This window comes from Triturus cristatus, chromosome 4_1 (assembly GCF_964204655.1).
Source record: "Triturus cristatus chromosome 4_1, aTriCri1.1, whole genome shotgun sequence".
In the NCBI taxonomy this organism is placed as follows: domain Eukaryota; kingdom Metazoa; phylum Chordata; class Amphibia; order Caudata; family Salamandridae; genus Triturus; species Triturus cristatus.
In genome coordinates, this window is record NC_140585.1 from 935,993,028 (window position 1) to 936,015,824 (window position 22,797).

General features: G+C 44.1%; 1 protein-coding gene across 1 annotated transcript in view; it reads right to left on the minus strand.

Moving 5' to 3' along the window:
• Nucleotides 1-22,797, minus strand: part of LOC146855866 (extracellular calcium-sensing receptor-like) — a 164,921-nt gene that overhangs the window by 20,643 nt on the left and 121,481 nt on the right. Inside the window, exon 3 of the mRNA XM_085651185.1 lies at nucleotides 646-1,473. Coding sequence (XP_085507311.1) covers nucleotides 646-1,473 — 828 coding nt within the window. The remainder of the gene's footprint in view (nucleotides 1-645; nucleotides 1,474-22,797) is intronic.

Genomic DNA, 22,797 nt, shown 5'->3' on the forward strand with positions numbered 1-22,797 from the left:
CTTTGATCCGTATGACTGAGAGATAGCTTTTATTTTTCCAAATTCCGAATTACAACGCAGATGGTATATTATGTTGCAAATGTAGGGAATCGCTAATTGCGTGGAAAATGCTTGCAGTCACAGAATCACATATTTGAAGTGTCCCTGAGTATACTGCATTGTCCACCACTGTCAATATGAGCCGTCACTTGAAAGAGGTGGGACAAAGAGAGCGTGTACAGGTGCTGTGGGTTTATGAATAGTTGAGACAGGTGCAAATAAAGCTCATAGAAGCCTGGCCTTGCATGAGGATTCTTGCTGAAAAATAATTTCTGTCTTTAAGGCTCTAAGAAGCCAGGGCAGGATTTATTAAACTGAAAAACAATTCTTGTTCTATCAAAGAAGGTTATAATTCTGTTCATAGGCGAAGGAGAAACAAGTAAATATATAAGAAACTATGATAAAAAATAAAAATTCTCGGGGTAGGGGTGCAGGGCACAAGGGCCTTTTGAAGGTGGCACCTAACTCGCTCTTGGCCTCTATTTCCTTCAGCTTGCCAAGCAAAGTCATTTCTCCCACTGGTTGCGCCATCATTGATTTTTGTTTGTAAACTTTGTTGTTTGAACAAATGCACACTCTACAAATTGAACTACTAATATCACTCACCTGCCAGGGCTGCAGATCCTGGGCACCAGAACATTCACCTCTTTTAGGGTCACAGGACAGCAGTCTATGAATGGCGTGGGCAAACACGTACACCGCATTATATGCGGTATAGCTAAATCTGAGATTGTTTCCATCATACACTGAGCTCTGCAGTGCCTGCAGCTGCTCCTCTCCTGTGCAGGGAGGCGTCCCACCGATATTTCCATTGTGTGTGGCATTCACGTGTGTCAGACTGTCTACCCACTTGCACCTGAAAACATGCTCCCAGAATGGCCTGAGAAAGATGTCCCCAGAAGATGCTGATGGTCTTTTCTGGTACTGGTAGTCCTTGAAGAGAGGAATGTCTCTGGCGTGTATCACAGGACCTATTGTTCCATTGAGCAAGTTCCACAGACCTTGTTTGAAGAACAGAGGAGAGCCCATCAGACTTGGACTGGCAATCCAGACCTGTCCAGTGATCTCCCTAGCCACCAGCTCATCCATTATGCAGATCAGCTCTGGGGCGAAGGCGTACACAATGATAACTCCTGCTCTTGACTCTGCTATGGTCTGGACTGTTCTCTGGATTTTGGCTCTGGGGCTGTCAGGACTGAGGGTTTCTAGGAAAGCCACACAAACACCACTTACAGAAAATTCTTTCTTTAATTCTTGGATTCCGTGCAGCCCGTAGTCGGTATAGGAGCCCAAGATTCCAACCCATGTCCATCCAAAGTGTATCACGAGCTGAGCCAGAACATAGGGCATTTTTTCAGTGCTCGGATTGGTGCGGACAAATGATGGAAACTGAATCTTATCTTTAAGAAGTGGAAGTCCAGAGCCATAGCTGATCTAGAAAATGTAAAGAGTAATTGATCTTTTATTATAAATGCATTGCTGTTTCTAAAACATTACACATCTTTCTCCTCAATTACAGGTCCTATGGGGATTTCATGTTTCACCAACTAGAGTGGATGGTTAAGTGGGCAGCAGGTGGTCCTGATCACTAGCATTCAGGGGGAGGTAGTGGGGGTCTACGCCTGCTTCTGATTTGATGCAGTTTATGTGTTCTTAGATTGAATGCTTCCCTAGATCGACTAGGTGTACTCGACAGGGCAGTGAATTTGCATACCAAGCACTTAGGATTGCCAAGACTAACTCATAAGCACATAAACCAGAAACCATCTGCATGCAAGCCATTGACTTACTGAAACTAGAAGAATCATACAATAGCACTAAGGCAAAACACATCTTGAAATTAAATTGAAGAGAGCTGGAGTGACAAAAGTACCTGACCTTTGCCAGCTCCACATATCTAAGGGCACAGTACACTGGATGTGCTAGTGTATATTACTACTTGCAGCTGTGATTGTAGATCAGAAAGGGCCTGAGCTGTTGTAGTAATCTGGTCCACGCTGGTAGGTATGAATCAAGATGATTTATTCAGGTTAGTTACAGGATCAGTAATACAGTAGTATTCAGCAGTGAATCAGATGAAATCCAGCCCCACCAGGAGCAGCCAGCAAGGCGCTCAGCCCAACTCCAACTGTGGGTTTCATCGATGAACATTCCACATTACATCATCTCCACAGTGTTCCACTGATGGAGAAGTGAAAGGCAAGAACAACACTATACCAAGATACTACAGCTGTCATCACCTAAGAATATATGAAAGAATTGGAGAGAAAAACCCTCAGACAATTTCTCTTTTCGCTCCTTTTTAATCTGTAGAAAACCCGTTATAATGTCAAATTTTTATAAATATGTTTTTATAGTTTTATATAGAAACAGAACATCGAAGTATGCCTTGATATTTGAACCCTCAGGCGATCAAAGGCCTAAAAGGTGGTGGTCCCAGCGCCACATGTGCTCGCTACTGCGAAGAAGGGAGACAGGCCTTTGAGTTTTAGATGTTTCAATAGCTCTCTGGTAATAAGCCAGCAGATTGCCCTTCGTCTTTTTTCAGGAAAACCAATAATTTGGAGATTGTTTCTCGCCAGCTTGTGCGATTTTGTATAGCAGAGCAGTAACCATATTTCTCGGTGTTTTCACCACATTCTGCAATGTTTTCATACTTTCCTCCTCTGATTTGCCCCTGTCTGCTATTTTCTGATTGACAACAACTGTGACAGTTTCCATTTTAGTCTCCATCACGGCTCTGGAGCGCCGTCATGGTGACCTTTGATGCTGGCTCTGCATCTGAGGGGGATGTGAGTCTCCCCTTCACAGGCATGGTTAGTCTTGTCTCTTATTTGCATCTCTGCATATTGGAAAATCTAGTTGGTCGGCTTAGATTTGATTGTTTTACCTTTCCCCATGATTCTGCAAGGCCCCCCCACAATACTATTCTGACGAGGCAGACCATGACACTTTCTTCTCACTCAAGCTAGATACTGTTCAAGAGCTTCTAGTGTGAAATGCCCTTCTTAATTCCTTGTTAGGGTGCCCAGTTATCACGCACAGCACTTCTGTGCTTCATTCGCCTTTGGTTTGCACCAGTCTTTCAACTAGGCATTGTGGTATGCCAACACTGAGGATTCCAGCACTCTCTCCTGTTGGGGTCAGCAGGTTTATTTTCTTATGCTGTACCCAGGCTATTCCCAGCTGTCCTCTCAGACACGGCCTGCAGGCATATCCACTGCAGTGTTTACATTCCAGGGGTCATCACACGGTGTGTTCAGTTTAGCCTGGGCAACAACTCATTGACAGGTTCCACCCGTTGTCTTTCCACACAGTGCCTGGCCCTGCACGCACTCTTTGCTTATCAGAGATTCACTTGTTTTTGTCTGCACCTGGCTGCCAGAGACTTTTCATCTGGTTGGAAAAGCCCCATCCAGTCAACTTTGTTTCAGGAGTGTGTTTTGTGCATTATGTTTGCCCAATATTTATAGAATGTTTAAGTATTAATAGAGGGGCATTTTGCCAGCTCCGCCTTCCCTAATGCCAATAACGAGTGATTCTATAATGAATATTAAGGCGTTTCTACTTTTATGTAACACAAACTGGCTATCTTTAATTCACTTTGCCATGGCTAATATTTTTGGGTGGCAAAGTGACTTCACACGACATTTGATAACATATGACATTAGCTTCATTAGTCTGTTATTTTAGAGTGCTTGGTCAGTATCTAGCAGCTTTCTCTAAGTTGGAACCCATTATAAGTGAGTTAAAATACCCCCTGCAGTACATTATAAAGATATTACAAGTCACGGAGATGTTCTGTGACCATATGGAGGAACAAGGTTAAAGGCTGAGTTCCTTTATAAGGTCCTTGAACTCCGAGGATCCTTTACTCGTAGTTCACTCTAATTACAGGACATCAGTCAATAAGATTGAGTAAATTAACTGGGCCACTAGTCATCTTTGGCTAGGTATTTGGCATTGTCATTGCTTTGGATTCTGATTTGGCACTTTGGCAATCACCTCAAGATTATCTAGAATAGCTACTGCTCTTAGATGTGCCTGGGTGTGAAGGTCTAATTATATCAAGTGTAAAGCTGAACGATTCAAATCCTCCACAAATCTTTTTTAATTTTAAGTATCAGCCACATGCAGTTAACTGATAATTTGGTTAGCCCGAGCAGGCCAAATCATTAGGCAGCCATTAAAAAATAATGGGGTAACCCAATGTAAACCAAAGGACCTTGGCACAGTTTAATATAGAAAACAAGGTGGTCCTTATGGTCATTTTTTAGTCGCAGATAAAAGGTACAGAAAAACGCTAGACCAGCTGTCAAGTGAATTGGTCATTGTATGAGAGAGAGATATACCAATGCATATTTCTCACAGGAACAAAAAGACAAAACTTTGTTATAGAGACCAAATCGACATTCTTTATATTTTGACATAAAACAATAATGCATTCATCTTTTGAAATATGAATTCTGTAGGTTGCTCAAAAAGAGTGCATAGGAAAGTGTTTGTTTTATGGTGCTCATGTGCAAAGTGAAAATAAAAGAAAAAACAGAGTAAAAGGAAACAGTTATATTTTTTGATAAAGCACTGGCTGGTATGCCTACAAGGTAAGGACCATTATAGTAGGCCAGTTTGAAAAGAGAAACTCATTTTTATTTTTTATTCAAGTCCGTTTTTAGGGTGTGGTGATCATGGAATCCAAATTCCCCATCTCAGAAGGGCTGAGCAAGTCAATCCAGGCTAAGACATCGGGTAAGTCGAGGTTTCGACCCGACTATTGCGTGGAGGGTAAATTAAGATTTCAGAATGTGGGTCTTCATCAGGACAATATGGATATGGGAAGGCAACCTCTGGCTGGGTGCAATATTAAGGTCTCCAACACAATCCTCTTCAGACCCAGACGGGGCCAAAGGTCATTCAAAACTTCACAAGTAAAATTGGAGATTTCATCGCAGTGGTGTTAGTCCATGATTAATGTATTCCAAAACATTATCATGCCGTATGGAAGAAGTCTATTAGTAGATCATCATCAACATCCTTAGAATCAGGATGTTACGGTCCTCAGCGGCAGCCGCCTCTGCTAGTGTTGCATCGTCCAACTAGAATCGGGACACTGCGGTTCTCAGCGGGAGCAGCATCTGCTAGCATCACATCGTCCAATGTAAGTTGTACAATGCAACGCTAGCAGATGCGGCTGCAGCTGAGGACCGTAGTGTCCCAATTCTAAGGATGTTGATGATGATCTACTAATAGACTTCTTGAACCTCTGGACTCCTTCTACAGCCACCTGAGGTCCATAAATGTGTACAACCAGATTCACTCACTAAGAACTAAGCATACCCCCCCCCCATCCCTACTGCAAACAGGTATCTTCCGCTGGCAAGCCTTGATAGCAATGACTGACTACAAGGAACCCATGCCCCTCCAATCAAAAGTCATAAGGAGGAGTTACTACAACCTCCAATTTTAAGCGGTAAGCTTCACAGACTGGAAACATTGGAAACTATGCAACAAACTTTTAAGTTTGCTTGTTGGAATATTGCGGGAGTTGCTTCAAAGGTGAGGAACACAGATGGTTACATTTGATTAATTCATATGATGTCATTCTTCCTCAGAAAACCTGGGCATGTGAACCATGCTTTATGGATGGATATGAGTGTTTTCACATCCCAGCAATTGGTGTGAGAGGACGGCAAGCCCAAGGCGTATGATCTATCTTGAGCATAACTGTATTTGCATTGCTGATGTTGACACCAGGAGTAAATGTTCAATAAAATAGGTTTAAAAAAAAATAAATAAAAAAATAAACTACAATTTCTTCCTGTCAAGCATAAGGGGATACAGGTGATATGGGGTGTTGGCAACTTGAAACTTCAATTTCTGTCTGATCATTTTTTATAATTCAGTGGTTAACATGGGATGTCAAATATCTGCACTATTTAAGGTACTGCATACCCTTGAAACCAGGGCTCCCCTTTTGTTGCAGAATTTAAACCTGGTGCTTGGGGTGATTCTAATGCTAAAATCGGTCAATTTAGCTTAGATGAGAATCCTTTTGAGAGGGAAGTGCAATATAGCCACTCGGACAGGGCTGACATGAAAGGACTGCGACTGATAAGAGCTGTAGCTCACACTGATCTAATAGACTTGGATACTTTCATTGGGCAAGGTTTTAGCAACAAACCAACTTTCATAGGATGGGGAAAGCGAAAAATCATTGATTTTATATTCTTATCAATGTCAATGGGGAAACGGGTCAAATCAGGCAATGTCATACCTACCGGTTACAGTGATCACAGCTGCATAGTGTCTGATCTACTAATACCTTTAGGGGAAACAAGAAATAGCAATTCAGGCCTGATTGGATAAAAACCATAGATAAGGGACACAGACTAGGGTTGCGAAACATCCAGACTCCTGAGCTATTTAAGTCGCTAGTTGGTGCTAACCAGGATTTGCTTATGGACCCACTGTTTAGGGCTGATCCTCCTCCAGGTGATGTTCTGGATGCCTTTGAGTCCCTTAATAAAACAACCAATGAGATCATGAAGAACCTATGTGCCCCAGGTAAGCAAAAGAAATCAGGGTGGTTCAACCGGGAATGCAGATTAGCAAATAAACGGCTAAAAGAGACCCTTAATGCCAGGCCTTAGATTAAAGCTGATGTTACCAAGAACAATCTATAAGTTGGGCACAAAATATAGGAAGCAAATTTAAAAGGAAGAAACATAGCGAAGATTAATGACTGCCTGTGCTAAAGGGAACTCTAGGGACTTCTGAAAATATTTTAAGGGTAATGATATGTTTTTAGATGCCCAAGAGAATATAGGTACAAATATACCACCAAAACAGTAGCTAAACCACTTTTTGGAGATTTTTTCGGATGACCCAAACAGGAATAATGCTGATGATGAGGATTAAATCGCGTTCCCCCATCCATAATATTTGAATTAGAGGAAGTAAAATTGGCAATTAGGATCAGTACCGCCAACAAGGCCCCTGGCCCTAATGGGATCCCAATGGACCTATATAAGCTAAATACCTCGTCTTGGGCCCCGCTACTAACCAATCCCCTTTATGCAGCTGCAGCTAGAGGAATCCCTAAGGTACGAAAGTGTGCCATAATTGTACCTATTTTTAAAATAATTATTCTGTCAGAATCCTAGCTGTTATAGGCAGATTTCTCTGCTAAATTCAAACCTAAAGGTAGCAAGACGAGTTGTTTAAGGAAGGCTGGCGGAATGGGCCATAAACAACATATTAAGTCCTGTTCATTATGGTTTTAGGGAAGGGAAGGGAACCATGGAGTAATGCCTAAATCTAGAGCTGCTGATTGGAAATTATGTGGTGGCAAAGAAAAGTACTGTCCACCTAGAATTCATGGACCTAAGCAGTGCCGTTGACCGAGTTAATAGGTCAAAGCTGTAGTCCATGATGGAGAATATGGGCTTGCCCAAAGCCCTGCTGGACTTTTTACGGGCTATGCGTTTGGAGATAGCTGCTACTGTTAGATTCAGCCAGGATGGGGAGTGCATGGACCTTCTCGAGCTCCAGAGAGGGGTTAGGCGGGGGTGTATTTTGGCACCCCTCCTATATTTACTGCATATCAATGGTTTAAATAAGTTTTTAATAGATGATGGAAAGGATATACCTAGGGTAAATTCAGTTTTCGTACCGACTCTGCTGTATGCGGAGGGAAACATCCTTTAACCCGCATACGTTACTCTGAAGTGCCATTACTCCGCACTTTTTACACGGCAAAATCTTTTACAACGCAGGCTTTACACCGCATAATATTACAACTCATTCCTCAAAGTAACGTCACAGTGAAGTCAGAATAGTAATTTGCATTGTAATGGGGAATGGTGTGAAGCCCTATGTTGTAAAAGATTTTGCAGTGTAAAAATTGTGGGGTAATGGTAAGTGGAGTAAAAGTGTGCAGGGTAAAATGTCCTATTCGTATGCAGATGATGCAGTTTTCCAGATTTCCTTCGAGAAGTGTTTGGGAATTCCCGAAAATCATACATTTACACCTTTGGGAAGTACTTACAGAGATTTTGAGGTAAACGTTTTTGGGAATCAGGCATACTCATTTTAGCTTTGATCGGCAATTCGAAATGTGCCAAACTTCAATGGCTGAAGTTTTTGAAAGCTTAATGGCTCACGATTCTTTGTTAAATACGCTTGCCATTTGGCCACATCACAGTCTAAATCAGCGGCGGCTCCTCCATTGGGGGGAAGGGTGTAGCCTCACTGCTTTCTCGCAGTGCAAGAAGCAGAAACATAAAATGGTAAAACTACTATTTTATGATTCTGCTTTTTGCACTGCGAGAAAGCAGAAGTGCCTGGTTTGGGGCAGGCTGGTTGGCGGTCCTGCTCGAAGGCAGGGGGGGAGTGGCTTGCCCACTGTTGTGGGGCCTGACTGTTTGAGTGCCGACCAAACCCATCATGGGCACTCTCCCTTTTTAGGTCTTGCCTGACCCAGCGCATGCGCTGGTCTGGCGAGACTTTTTGTGAGGGCTCAAAAAATGCCACCATGGCCAGCCTAGAGCTACAGTGCATGTGCACGGGCGCGCGCTTAGGAGCAGAGGCTGGCAAACCTCGTCATGCTCATTAAGCGCCCACGATAACTTTCACTTTCGCCCGCGATCACTTTTGTGGCGCCCCTTTGATGTTCTCGTTCAAAGAACATCAAACATCAAAGAACATGTTGTTGTTTTAATGCTTTGCTGCGCCCGTTTGACTTACAATGCGCTTTTTCTTTCCACAAACTCGATGTTTGTGTTCCTTTATTTTGAGATGCTTTTAGTATTACTGTTTTGTGACTTAAAGAACATTAAGGAAATGTTACTGTGAAACTGGACAACGTTCACAGTGTTTATTTCTGGGTGGGCAGAATTTGCGTAATCGCGTTACGCAAATCTCCGCGAAACGGTAAAAATCTACGCGAACACGCGGAAATTCCGCGAACACGCGGAATTGCTTGTTCGCGATGCTTTTTTCCTGTTCACAATCGCTGTTTGCATGCTCGGGGAGAAATGTCTCGCGAACACGCATTTTGAGAACGCGAACAAGCAAAAAATTTCGAGAAGTCGCGGAAAGCGGAATTTTGGGCAATTTTGCGTTCTCCGCGGAACGCGAAATTACCCAAATTCCGCTTACGGAATTTGCGGTCCAGGCCTATTTCTGATCGCAGCGGCTGCTTCATATCCGTTGCACCATTCAGGGAGCCCTTTCGTTGGCGCTTTCATGAGGACATGATGAGGAAGCTGGAAACTTTTGGCACATTCTCTTTAAAAGCACAGCATGTTGGCGACTGGTTAATCGATTAGACCTATGTAGCGCTTTAGATCTCAAAGCGCTTTGGTGGGTGCAGCAGTTACTCATGAAATATGGGGTACAACTCACAAGGAGGGGGCAGGTTTGAGTGCACATTGGCTGCAATCGAACTCTTAAGATGATGGGCTGTGTGTATCCATTATCAGCACTCAGTCTTCGCTAAGTGATCTTGTTTGGTTTGTTGTTGTGTTAATGCTTTGCTGCGCCCGTTTGACTTACAACGTGCTTTCTCTTTCCACAAACTCGATATTTGTGTTCCTTTATTGTGAGATGCTTTTAGTATTACTGTCACATACACAACCACAACCACACACAGAACCACACACACAACCACAACCACACACTCAACCACAACCACACGCACAACTACACAACCACACACACACACACAAACACAACCACACGCACAACCACACAACCACACACACACAACCACACACACAACCACACACACACACACACAACCACATACACAACCACACACACACAACCACACCCACAACCACACACATAATCACACACACACAACCCCACACACAACCCCACACAACCACACACAACCACATGCACAACCACACCCACACACAACCACACAACCACACCCAACCACACCCAACCACACAACCACACACACACAACCACACACAACCACACCCAACCACAGACACAACCACAACCACACACACAACCACAACCACACACACAACCACACACACATAACCACACACACACAACCACACACAACCACACCCACAACCACACCAAACCACACACACAACCACACACACAACCACACCCACACACAACAACACACACACAAACACACACAGCCACACACACATAACCACACCCACACAACCACACCCACACAACCACACCCACACAACCACAACCACACCCAACCACACCCACAACCACACACACACACACACAACCACACAAACAACCACACACACAACCACACCCACAACCACACCCACAGCTACACCCACACAACCACAACCACACCCAGTCACACCCACACAACCACACCCACACAACCACAACCACACACAACCACACCCACAACCACACCCACACACCCACACACAACCACACAAACGACCACACCCACACAACCACACCCACAACCACACCCACAACCACACTCACACAACCACAACCACACACAACCATACCCACAACCACACATACACACACAACCACACCCACACACACAACCACACACACACAACCACAACCACACACACACAACCACACACACAACCACAACCACACACACAACACACACAACCACACACAACACACGCAACCACACACACACAACCACACACACAACCACAACCACACAACCACAACCACACACACAACCACACACACATCCACACACACAACCACACACCCAACCACACAACCACACACAACACCACACAACCACACACAACCACACACAAAACCACACACACAATCACACCCACACAATTACACACACACACAACCACACACAGCCACACAACCACACACAGCCACACAACCACACCCACAACCACACACACACAACCACACACAAAACCACCCACACAACCACCCACACACAACCACACACACAACCACACACACACACAGCCACACACACACAACCACACATACACAACCACACACACACAACCACACACAACCACACACACACACACAACCACACACACACACACACAAACACACACACACAACCACACACACAACCACACACACACAACCACACAAAACCACACACACCACACCCAAACACACATCCACACATCCACACACACACCCACAACCACACCCGCACCCACAACTGCACCCACAAGCACACAACCACACACAACCACAAGCACACACACAAGCACACCCACAACCACACCCGCACCCACAACTGCACCCACAACCGCACAACCACACACAACCACAAGCACACACACAAGCACACCCACAACCACACACACAACCACACACACAACATAACCACATACACAACCACACACACAACCACACACAACCATACACACAACCACACACACACAACCACACACAACCGCACACACCCAACCACACACACAACCACACAACCACAAACACACACATACAACCACACACAGACAACCACACACACACACATCCACACACACACACAACCACACAACCACAAACACATACAACCACACACAAACACACACACACACACGCAACCACACACACACACACAACCACACCAAGCATTGGCATAGCCAATAGGTCTTGCCTTTGGGACCTTATAAGTGTTTAGCCACACAACAGTTGATGTGGTTGCACCAAGGATATTGTGCTGCATAACTAAATACTTAGAAGGTCCCAAAAGCAAGACCTATTGGCTATGCCAATGCTTGTTCTCTATGTAGGCTGCATGCCACCTACGTAGCGAAAATGGTCTCCCTACAGGTGCCCCGCTGGGCGCCGTCTGGACCAATCATAACGCTGCCATTGTAGCATTGTGATTGGCTTGGGGAGGGGAGGGAGGAAGCCTGCTTCCTGACGGGGGACCTGGCCAGAAGCAGCAGGAGCTGAGGTGGCGGCATGTGACCCAGGGGTAGGTAAGTTATTTTGATTACTGTCCTGGGCCGCTTGAGAGTCCCTGCCGAGACTCAAACCTGGTTCCCCAGCTTCGAGATTGACCGCTCTAGCCGTTAGGCCACATCCACTTCACCATTAAGCTATAACGTTGTGTCGGGAGAGCACATTTCTGCAAAAAGAAATTGACAGAACGCTATTTTACCATACATCTTGAAACTTCCACCGGAGTGAAGTCAGTCGACTTCGTCTGGCCTATGAACGAATCGAATGAGCAGTTTTTGCAGGAAAATATCACGTGCAATTATACCATTTGCTTGCTCTGTGAATAAGTCTTAAATACGCGAGTGCAGTTTATGGTCCTTTACGGGCCCAGGTCCGACCTACACCTATACAAATCAACTGATATTGGCGCTGTCTGACTTTTGTAACAACTTGCTTTCATGTCGTGCGCATTCTCATGTATACAACATTAATTACTCTACCCCACCTACTTCGTACTTAATTTATCGACCTTGATCGGATGAAAGGCAATGATAGCACAGCCAAGACTTCAGTGTGCGACCTTCTACGTGCATGCAGATTTCTGCAGCAGGTGCACTGACACATATCTGTCTTAATGTTGTTCGACAAAATAGGAGCGACATCGGTATTGGTAAACAAGCAGGTTTATCCATAAGGGCTGATGTAGTGTAGCAAAAAGTCAGGTTGTGTGGCGCGGATCAGATTTGGTGATAGCGTAATAATGAGAAATTAATCACTTCAAATAAAACATTGCAAAAGAAGGCTTGAGCATCAGGTCGCACCTAGGCTCAGAGAAAACACGGCCCTCAAAGTTCCTCTTCGGAGAAAGTTGTATGTTCAGAATTTACTGAAGGCCAAGTGTAAGGCCTTGTGCTCTATTACCTAACACAGCCCCAAATCGACCAGCAGAGCGAGTTGTGAGGGAGGGGTTAAATATAAAGGAAAACATAATGGCGTCAACAGCTGGTGGCAGTGAGACTGTGATTTAGCGTCAAATCAGGGGGTCGATAACATAACACAACAAACACGGGCCCAAATTCACACACTCACCCCAACATAACCCTCTGTACTTGACACTGTATAATTTTTTCTCAGTTTGTCAAGACTAAATGAACACTAATGATAATCCGCTGTTCATTATACAGGTTCGTTTCCAACACTCTAAATAACTAACTGAGCCTGCATGTCAACTTCTTTCCTCTGGTCGATGGACCTAAAGTTGAGAAGTTGATGGTAATAATAGTACTATCTATCTATTTTTCTCACTAAGTAATCACAAACTCAGTGTAAGGTTAATAGTGTTTATCACCAAATAATGTAAAATAAGAGCTCAAACATGTACAGAAACACAAGGCAAACAATGCATAAATCAAGAAGAAAGAGAAAATATGTATCAATGCAAACAGTGTCAAACTCATATGAAAATGAATAAATGCACATGAAGGAGTGGATAGGCGAAGAGACAAAAGCTTCAGAGACAAAATACCTTTGCAAAATGTATGCAAAGTATGGATCATTAAGCTAATACTAACCAATGGAAATAGTGAAATACCACCCCCTGGCCATGGAGATAGTATGGGGTCCTCTGAGACAGGTTCAGGGAACAAAGATTAGATCAGGATACGGGAAAACAGGAACAGGAAACAGGTAGGCCTCAGCAAACCGATGGACAGCGATGATCTCCCTCTAAGCTTCTCCCAATCGTGCTACAAAAACTGCACCCCCTGAGGCACCCCAGTTATACCCTAAAACCTACATGTCCCACCCACAGTAGTTGAAATTTTTAGGAAACTCAGTTTCTTATTGGCTGATTCAGGGGGTGTTCTATCACACCACCATAGTCATGATAATGTTTTCTTTTTGTTCTTTGTCTAATACACTTTCCCATTACATTATCCACACATTTCCTCAAGAAGGCAACATGTTTCAATTTCACATTTTTATTACTCCGCACTGTCGCTTTCGATGGAAGAAGTTTGTACACTTCCTTTAATTCCCATGGCCATCTTTCCGTTTCTTGGCAGACACGCAACATTCTTTCTGAAGGTTAAGCATGTTAGCCTCCGCCACTTCTCTCCTCTCTCTCTGTCAGAGTTCTATTTTCAGCACACTAAATGACTTTTTCCTTTTAACCCGTTGCAAACATGCAGAAATGTAGACCCATGCATTTCTCTATAATGAATGGAACACAGACATTATTATTTTTCACAAATTGCACTTCTCACTGTTTATCTCCCACCATTGCACTAACCTAATGTTATATTTCCCAAGAAAAAGCATTATTGTGCAAAAGCGGCATTATTGTATTAATTTTTAGAAGCAAAATTACAACAAGGCTGTGTCTTTCATGTATTAGTCTTAGCATTAGTGAACGCACGTGCAAAGCATTTCCCAATGTTTTTCGTGTTGGTGCATATTATTTTCACATCACACTATTAGTAAACGTTACTGGAGCGTTAATTCGAGCAGGTTTTATAGTCTCAAAACGCTGCTCCATCAACTGCACCAGTCTTTATTTGGCCAGATGAACTTTAAAGGGGCAGGAGGGTTGGGGGGGTCATTATGACTCCTCTGCTAGGTGTGAAGGAAGGAAGGTGCAGGTGAGACACACCAGTAATACGAGTAACGTCGCCACTGTTTTTGAGGGAGGCCCCTGAAATAGGAATCTACAAGAAGAGTTTGTGTTTTCTCTCGTCTGCTACTCGAGGTGTTTATCTGTTGGTCCCCCAATTCATTCTGACCAAAATGCAGTCAATACGTCAAGTGTTTTCCCCATGTCCCTTAAAGCGGCCCAGCTCTGTTTGTGTACCTCTAATTCCAGGCAGTACCATATTACTACTTAAGGCTGTTGATTCTGAGGCCACGTGCATGTCTTCACTGGTCCTTGTGGTGGATTCTTGAAATTGTTGAAAATTAATTTTTTATATCTATGTATTACAAGTGTATGAATGTGTAAATACTGTATAAATATGTGGTTTAACTGCATGCACACCTCACTATTCATCGACAAGAGACGTGGCTCGAAAGTTGCACTGTAATAGGTTATTGAACAAAGTGCTTTATCACAAGCAAAATAAGTACGATATTACACCGTCTTCTGTTTGCGAAAATTGCTCATCCAATGTATGTACCGAACAGGGAAAGAAAAATATAAAAATCATGATAAATCTCAGAATAGTTTAATTACGTTCGGTTTTTATGTGCCTGATAAAATGTATTTGCTAACAGCTTTGGATATTACTTATACCTCTCCCCTTGTGGCCATTTTAGAAAATTTAGTTTAGGACATTTCCTGTGCTGCAAGGGTCCCCTCATAGTGGACGTTGGCAAGTCAGTGATAGTTTAGCCTGCTGCTTAAGTAATCAATTTAGGAGTTTGGGTGGCACAGTGGAATCGACACTTGCTGATTGGAAGATCACCTGTAATCAATCCTAACATGTAAATGTGTTTTCACTATAGTCACTGTCTGTATTGTGGACTTCCTGCTATGCAACGGTGTCCCCTAAAACAGATTCAGAATGTTGTAGTGAAGTCACTGTTGCACTTTTTTTTTTAATGGCGTTTCTTGCATGAAAACAGAAAATTAATTCAAGGAAATAGTGTCATCATTTTGATGTAGAGCACTGCACAGTCAATTAATGTATTTATTGTATAGTTAAAACCATTACAAGTGTATCAGTGTGTTCAAAAGTTAATATGGGCAAATTATAACATCATCATACGCAAAGATTGTTCTCTATAGCTCATCAAAATTGGCAATTTCTTAAATGATAACAAATTAAATCATATTGCTTTATTAATCTTCCTGCTTCCTCAAATTTGCTTGAAAATTTACCATTTATCCACTCTTTTTTCAAAATCTGCTCGGGGGGAACACCCCCGAACCCCTTGTAGGTTGTTCGGGCTCGCTCGCTACGCTCGCTTGCGGCATTGCAGTATGGCAATAATTTTATGCCTCACCACTTTCAAATTTCACCAGCCACCACTGGTCCAAAGGTGCATTTTTGTTTAACTTCATAACTCATGTCACATATTTATTTAAAACATTTTAAATATATCAACCTTGGACTGAATACCCCCCCCACCGGAATGTTGAGGGGCACCTGAGAGGTCAGGGGTCCCCTGTGCCACAGGGATTGCAGGGATTTGCATTACCTTCCTGTCTCAGTAGTGTCTTTAGCTCCCCCTCACACACACAGTTTTTAGCTTGGTTGAATGCTGGGAGATTTGAAACCATGACATCTTGCCACTGGATGTCCCTCCAACGCCAGGCAGATAAAGTTTTACCTCTGGTAAAGTCTAGAAACATCACCTGGCTTCACTTAGTGTGAACCTTAAAGGCGCTTTTTAAAACTTTACATGACTCTACTTTAGAAAGCCAGCTGTTCTCCAGGTTGTGCACATAAAAGGTCACACTGCCTACTAAGGGTCAATTCCAGCTCCCCACAGGTTTTGAAAACTAAAGACACACACTGACTGGTAGGTGCCTGCCTATCTCCGCAGAACAACTAAAATAGAAACTCTTCTTCCCCTGCCATAACATACCTGTCGAGCCTCCTGTAACTATCTTGTTTCATTCCATCAACAGCTAAAATCTCACCTGTTTGGAATATATCTTCCTAATATCACCTTTTACCCTGTTCAAGAGCATGTTTATTGAGGGGGTTTGATATGTTCACTGAAGACTGATCATTTCTCTGATGTTGCATGTAATAGTTCTGAACTTGGACAGCACTCCTATGCCTTCGGATGACAATGCACTTTGGAAATCTTTAAACTAAATAATAAAATATAATGTTAATTATGACCTATTAAGTTATTTTCTGCTGATATGAAACTTTGCTTGGTTAAGGGACTGTGGCAATGTTCTTATCATATGCAAATGAACTGAGTACATACTTTTTTCCATCAGCTCCCAGGTGTCCAACATCCAATTCAGGAATGCTTCAATGCTGTCAGTTTATACCAATCGGGAACACGGCAAGACCCCACTACCTTTGAAGGGACTCTTCCCTCTCCTAGGACCTGTGCTCGAATGTTTTATGGCTCTTTTAACTGAAGTTAACTTACTTGTAGTGACCGTCTCCAGCAGATCATAGTGTTGATTTTCTATGAGGATTGATTCCCCACTCTTTTTCCAGCTCTATTTTGTCCCTTCCATACTGTCCCTAAAATGTTTCTGATTAAAAAAAACTCCTCTGTTTTCATTCCTGGCTGTCTTCAGTTCACTCTGTAAAAACAAATATCACTGACACCTGAAAATCTCTAACTACCACCCCAAATTGTCTTCGGATGTTGGTTTCCCTTCTATGAGAAAGGGAAACAGACAAGGAAATAAGGGGTATATTTACAAGCCCCTAGTGCTACCCGAGCGTCACTTTTTTTGATGCTCCAGTGGTGCTCTGTGAAATTTACAAGGCCATGCCAAGCCACTTTGCGCGGCTCAACATAGCCTTGTAAATAATGGTCTTCTGCAACGCAGTTTTCTGTGGCAAAGGGACGTGCAATGGGTGTTACTGTAGGCATTCCCCGCAACACCCATGGTTTTTTGACAGTGCTCCAGATTTACAAGGATCCGTAAATCTGAGGTAGCACCAACAACTAATGCTTTTCAAAAGAAGGCGTTAAACTGGCACAACAGGGAGATATACTTTCATTTCTCCTCATTTTTTGTTCTTTCTATGTGTGCTGCATTTTGCACAGGGGTGAGCACAGGGATGTGCCATATTATTGTTTCTTAGACTATTACGCAGCAAAATTGCTTGCGGCACCGTGCTGCACTATTTTCATGTAGATATGCTCCTACGTTTTAACTTTGAATTGAGACCTGCAAATAATTCTCACAGCACAGGATTGAATTTTCAAACCTACTTTTCTGTGAGGTTAAAGAATAATAGTTTACTTTTTAGAACCCAAGACAATTCATGAGAGTATCTTAAGTTTTACTAAACTTAGACCCCAAAGTCAGTAAAAGGAGAAAGGTCTTGCAGTTGACCATACCCTACCTCCTGCTTCTAGAAGACTAATGTTAGACCTGGCATCCTTGGCATGGTTTTCCCAAACTTTTTGCCTTCTGGCCTCCTGTTTTTGATGACTTTCCTTTTTGCTGGTCTTAACAATCTGCATAGTCGACTATTGCTATCCAGCGCTAAAGTGCTTGTGCTCCTTTCCCAAAACATGTTAACACTGGCTCATACCCAACTGGCAAATTTAATTTACTAATATGTCCCTAGAAAGTGCACCACATGTGCCCAGGGCCTTAAATTAAATGTTAAAAGTGGGCCTGCAGCACTATTTGTGCCACCCACTTAAGTAGCCCTTTAAACATCTCAGGCCTGCCACTGCCGACCCTGTGGGGTATATTTACAAGAACTGGCGTACCACTGTTTTGCGGCAGTGGTGCACCAAAAAGATTACCGCCGTGGTGCAACAGATTCCAACACCTTGTTTTGGTCACATTCATAATACGGTGCACCATGGTGTTAGAAAGAAGCTGGCGTCGTAAAAACTGACACTGTTGTTGCACCATGTCATACGGAAATTTGATGCTGATGCTGCAAAAGTGATGTTCAACCAATTAACAGCTCGAAAATAGACGCTAGTCGCCGTAGCGTCACTTTTGTGTGCCTAGCGGGATTTGTTTTTTAAAAAGCTGTCACTTGAAAAAGAAATTGCAAACCAACCAGAAAGCAGCAATTGAACAGTAAGCAGTGAGCACAACCCAGGACAACAACCTCAATAACCCCAGTACCATCTAGGATGACCAGTCACAGTCTCAGGGGAAGAGGAAGTGCAAGTTTAGTGAGTTTAGTGAGGAGGATGAGAATGAGATCTGGATCACAGAGGTGATGGAGCACCAACACCAGCTCTTTGTCAGCTCCAAAAAGTCATTAGGGAGGAAAACATCCATATGGCAGCCTATTGTGGACAAGGTGAACAGCGTTGCCAAAGTCAAGAAAACAATGAGTGACTGTGAAAAGCACTGGCATGATTCCAAGCGCACAACAAAGGAGAAACTGGCAACCAATCTCAAGACAGCATTGCATACCAGAGATGGTAGACCAGCACCACAAGAGCAGCTGGATCCCTTGGAGGAGCAGGTGTCAGCGGTCATCTCTGAGGAGTCAGCGGTAGCAGTTGCAGGTCAGGACAGCGATGGCTATGACAAATTACAACAGGGTAAGTTTCAACAAAGAGCAATGTGGGCAACTTGTCTTGTCATGTTTTGCAGGCAGCTATGTCTCAGCACTCTGTGTCACTGACTGCATGCCAAAGGGTAGTATAATGGCTCATCCATGGTAAACATAATAAATGGAAGGCTCATGGGCATTTTGACAAAATTTTGCCACAGAGCAGCACCACAAGCTTTCTAGCTGTACTGCCCTACGTCAAAAGAAAAGGGAAGAAATGTGCCATATCTACAAGATATTGCGCGTACCTGTCCATTCTGCCAGTGCCGACGCACAAACAGCAGCCAACTGCCAAAGCAGGCGGCCTTTACCCATTAAGCAAGGGTACCTGTGTTGGCACTAACCAGCCTATTGTGCACCAGCACAGAGGTAAACACAAGGAAGTGTTGTATTGTTGTAAACACAGTGCATCCCTGCACTTTTCTACTGACACAGCTTGGCTCTGGAAGAGGTTTTGTGGTGCTCCACTGCACAATATGTTTAGGAAATATGCCCACTGTCTCACCTGGGCCCATGCAAATTAACCTAGCTTGGAAGTCCATAGCAGGGGAGAAACATCTCACCTGAGGGGTGGGGGATAAGTGGGGAATGGGAAGTATCTACACATAGGGACATTTCAAGAGCTCTGTTCATAGTAGCCTAGATTAAAGTACATTACACCCAGCTGTCCTGACATACAGGGTCAGAGCTCACAGGATGTAGCTGCCACCGTTGGGACCACCTGAACTCCTCTCATCTACTAAATCTGACTGGATGTGGGGGTGAATGCAAGTGATGTACACCTGAGCACAATGGGGCATATTTACAATAAAATGGCGCAGTGCGTCAGTGCAAACAATTCTGCTGTGCCGAGCTACATAATTTAAAAAATGAAGGAATGTGCTGTATTTACAGGAATACGTGCCACCCTTGTGTCCACCCATATGCCGGTGCAAAAAGAACAGCTGTGCGCCAAAGCAGACACCCTTGCACCATGGTGCAAGAGTGCCTGCGTTGGCGCACAGTGGTGCAAGGGGGCCTTCGCTGACGCACAGCTGTTGTTTTTGCAACGGCACACGGGTGAACACAGGGGTGGCATGTATTCCTGTAAATACGGTGCATTCCTGCATTTTCTAAATGGCTTAGCTCAGCACAGCAGAATTTTTTGCAGTGACACACCATTTTATTGTAAATATGCCCTATGGTGCTCTGGTATACATCACTTGCATCCCTTCTTGCACACAAACATTCAATAATGGCATTCTGCAGCACACATAGAAGGAGCAAAAGACAAGGAGAAAAAAAAAGTATTTCTCCTTGTCGGCCCACTCTAAAGCCTCCTTTGACAGGCGCTAGTTTTTGGTGCAGCCTCAGACTTACGATTACTTGTAAATCTGGGGCAGTGCTAAACAGCAATGGGTGTTGCATGGGAACGTCTACAGTAACGCACATTGCCTTCCCCTTTGATACAGAGAATGGTCTCAAATCGACAATATTTAGAAGATGGCGGTAAGACATACAAAGTGGATTAGTGCCGCCTTGTACACATGGAGCAAGGCATTGCAAGAATGGAGCATTGTAAGAAATGGCACTCTCGTGGCGCAATGCTATTGTAAATATGCCCCATGTGTGTCAAAATCAATGATGGTGTGTGGCACTGGTGGGCTTCTGCTAGTGCAGTGCATAGTAGGTGCTTGCTGTACACGTCAAACTGTCACTCTGTCTGACAGGGGAGACTTTGCATTGCAAGGGGCTGAGAAGGAATATTTGCAATGCAACCTCACAAATACACATGCACTACTGTGTCTGACTGGGTCATTCTTGTATAGCAGTTGATTGGAGATGACAGACAGCAGCCCATTGTGGTACTACATTCTGCATTTCAGGTCCACCTGGGTTAAGATGTGGTTTGAGCCAGGAGGGAATCTGGTCCAAAATTGTCTCACTGTGTCTCATGTACAAGTTGGAGGATGCCATACAGGGAACTCTCAAGGGATAGGGAGAACTACTTAGTCACCACAAAGGACACGAGTCCGGGAAGGTCAGAGCCTGAGGTGGATGGGCCCAGTTGTCTTAGAAAACTAGTATGGATATCTCTCCATTCCCATCACTAAGTTAACCCTGGGCGTAGCTCGCGTAGTCGTGCTTCGCGAAGCTACGCGAAGATGTACTTGCACAACGCGAGCTACGTGTAGCTTCGCGAGCTTACGTAGTTGCTTGGGGCGCCCATTCGCGATGGCTTTTACTTGTTCGGGAGCGCGGTGAGCGTGTTCGGGGCGCTGTTTGCATGCTCGGGGGATAATATCTCACGATCTTACCCTTGCGGTCGACAATGGGCGCGGCCATCTTGTTTTTCAATTGTCCCACCCGCTCGCGATGCCTTATTTCCTGTTCCAGGTCGCGGATAGCGTGTTCGCGATGTGCATTGTCATGTTCGGGAGCGCATTTTACTTGTTCGCGATGAATAGTGCATGTTCGCGAGAAATATCGCATGAACTTACCCACGCGGTCGCGAATGGGCCTGGCCATCTTGTTTTTCACTCTATGCTATGGTTCTGGGCCTACTTTTCTATCCTCCCTTTATCTTTGTAATCATTTCTATTTAAAGCATTTTTTCTGACTTTTTTTAGTTATCATCTATCTCTCTCTTTGCCTAAGTTTATATTTTGCATTTTATTTCTACTTTTACTGTGTTTTTTTTTACTTTTATAAAGTTTCTTCTTCCCCTAACTTTCTTTTCCCCTTGTAACTTTTCTTTTCCGCCTCCCACCCACCCCAGAACCATGGCCAATGGCACAGCTAGTGCCAAGGGCAAGGGACCTGCAGGAGCAGACATGGGCCGGGGTGCAGGCCCGGCAACTGTTTGGGGAGGAGGAGGTGGCCGCCCTTGTTTTTTTCATTCAGCGCCACCTCCCCTTGACCTTGGCAGCAGGTGGCAGGCCCGGCTCCGGGTACGCTACCCAGGAGCGGCACCGTCGGTGGGCGAAGGTGCGCCGGGCAGTGTTCCGGTGCTCTGGGGTCCGGCGCACCCATAATCAGCTGGCCCACCGGTGGTCCGACATCCTGGACCGGGAGCAGGACCTGTCGGACCTGCTAGGTGTCAAGGTCATCGGGCTTGGTGAGTAACTTATTGTGTATAAATTAAATTTGACGAACAACAAGATTACTGCTGCGTGCTACGCGTTGCTGGTAAATTACGTTCCAAAAAGCAAAATAGTCTTTGATTTAAGGACCCAGGTGCTCGATGGTACTTTTACTTGTTTGCAACTTAGTTTACGCTTACTTGTGCTGATTATGTAAGAGTTTATTTTAGAGAACTGAAGTTAGGTAATGCAATTTGCTAGAGAGACTCTAGTCCTTCCATTGTCCTACTGTGAAATAGTGGTGGATGGATATTGGATACTAGGTTTAGTTTGTTAGTATTAGTTAATAATTGTTTTATGCGGTTTGCGTGACGCCTCCCCTGTCACTGAGTGCTGCTTACCCCAGTCCTCCGTAGAACCTTTTGTACTTTGTTTGGTGAGTGGTAGGCTTAGCATGGTCAGTCAGTAGCAGAACTAGATCAGAATCATGCAACCAACCCACAATTTGTTGTATGTATGTATGCACAAATGTATGCATGTGTCCTCCAGCTCATCTGTGC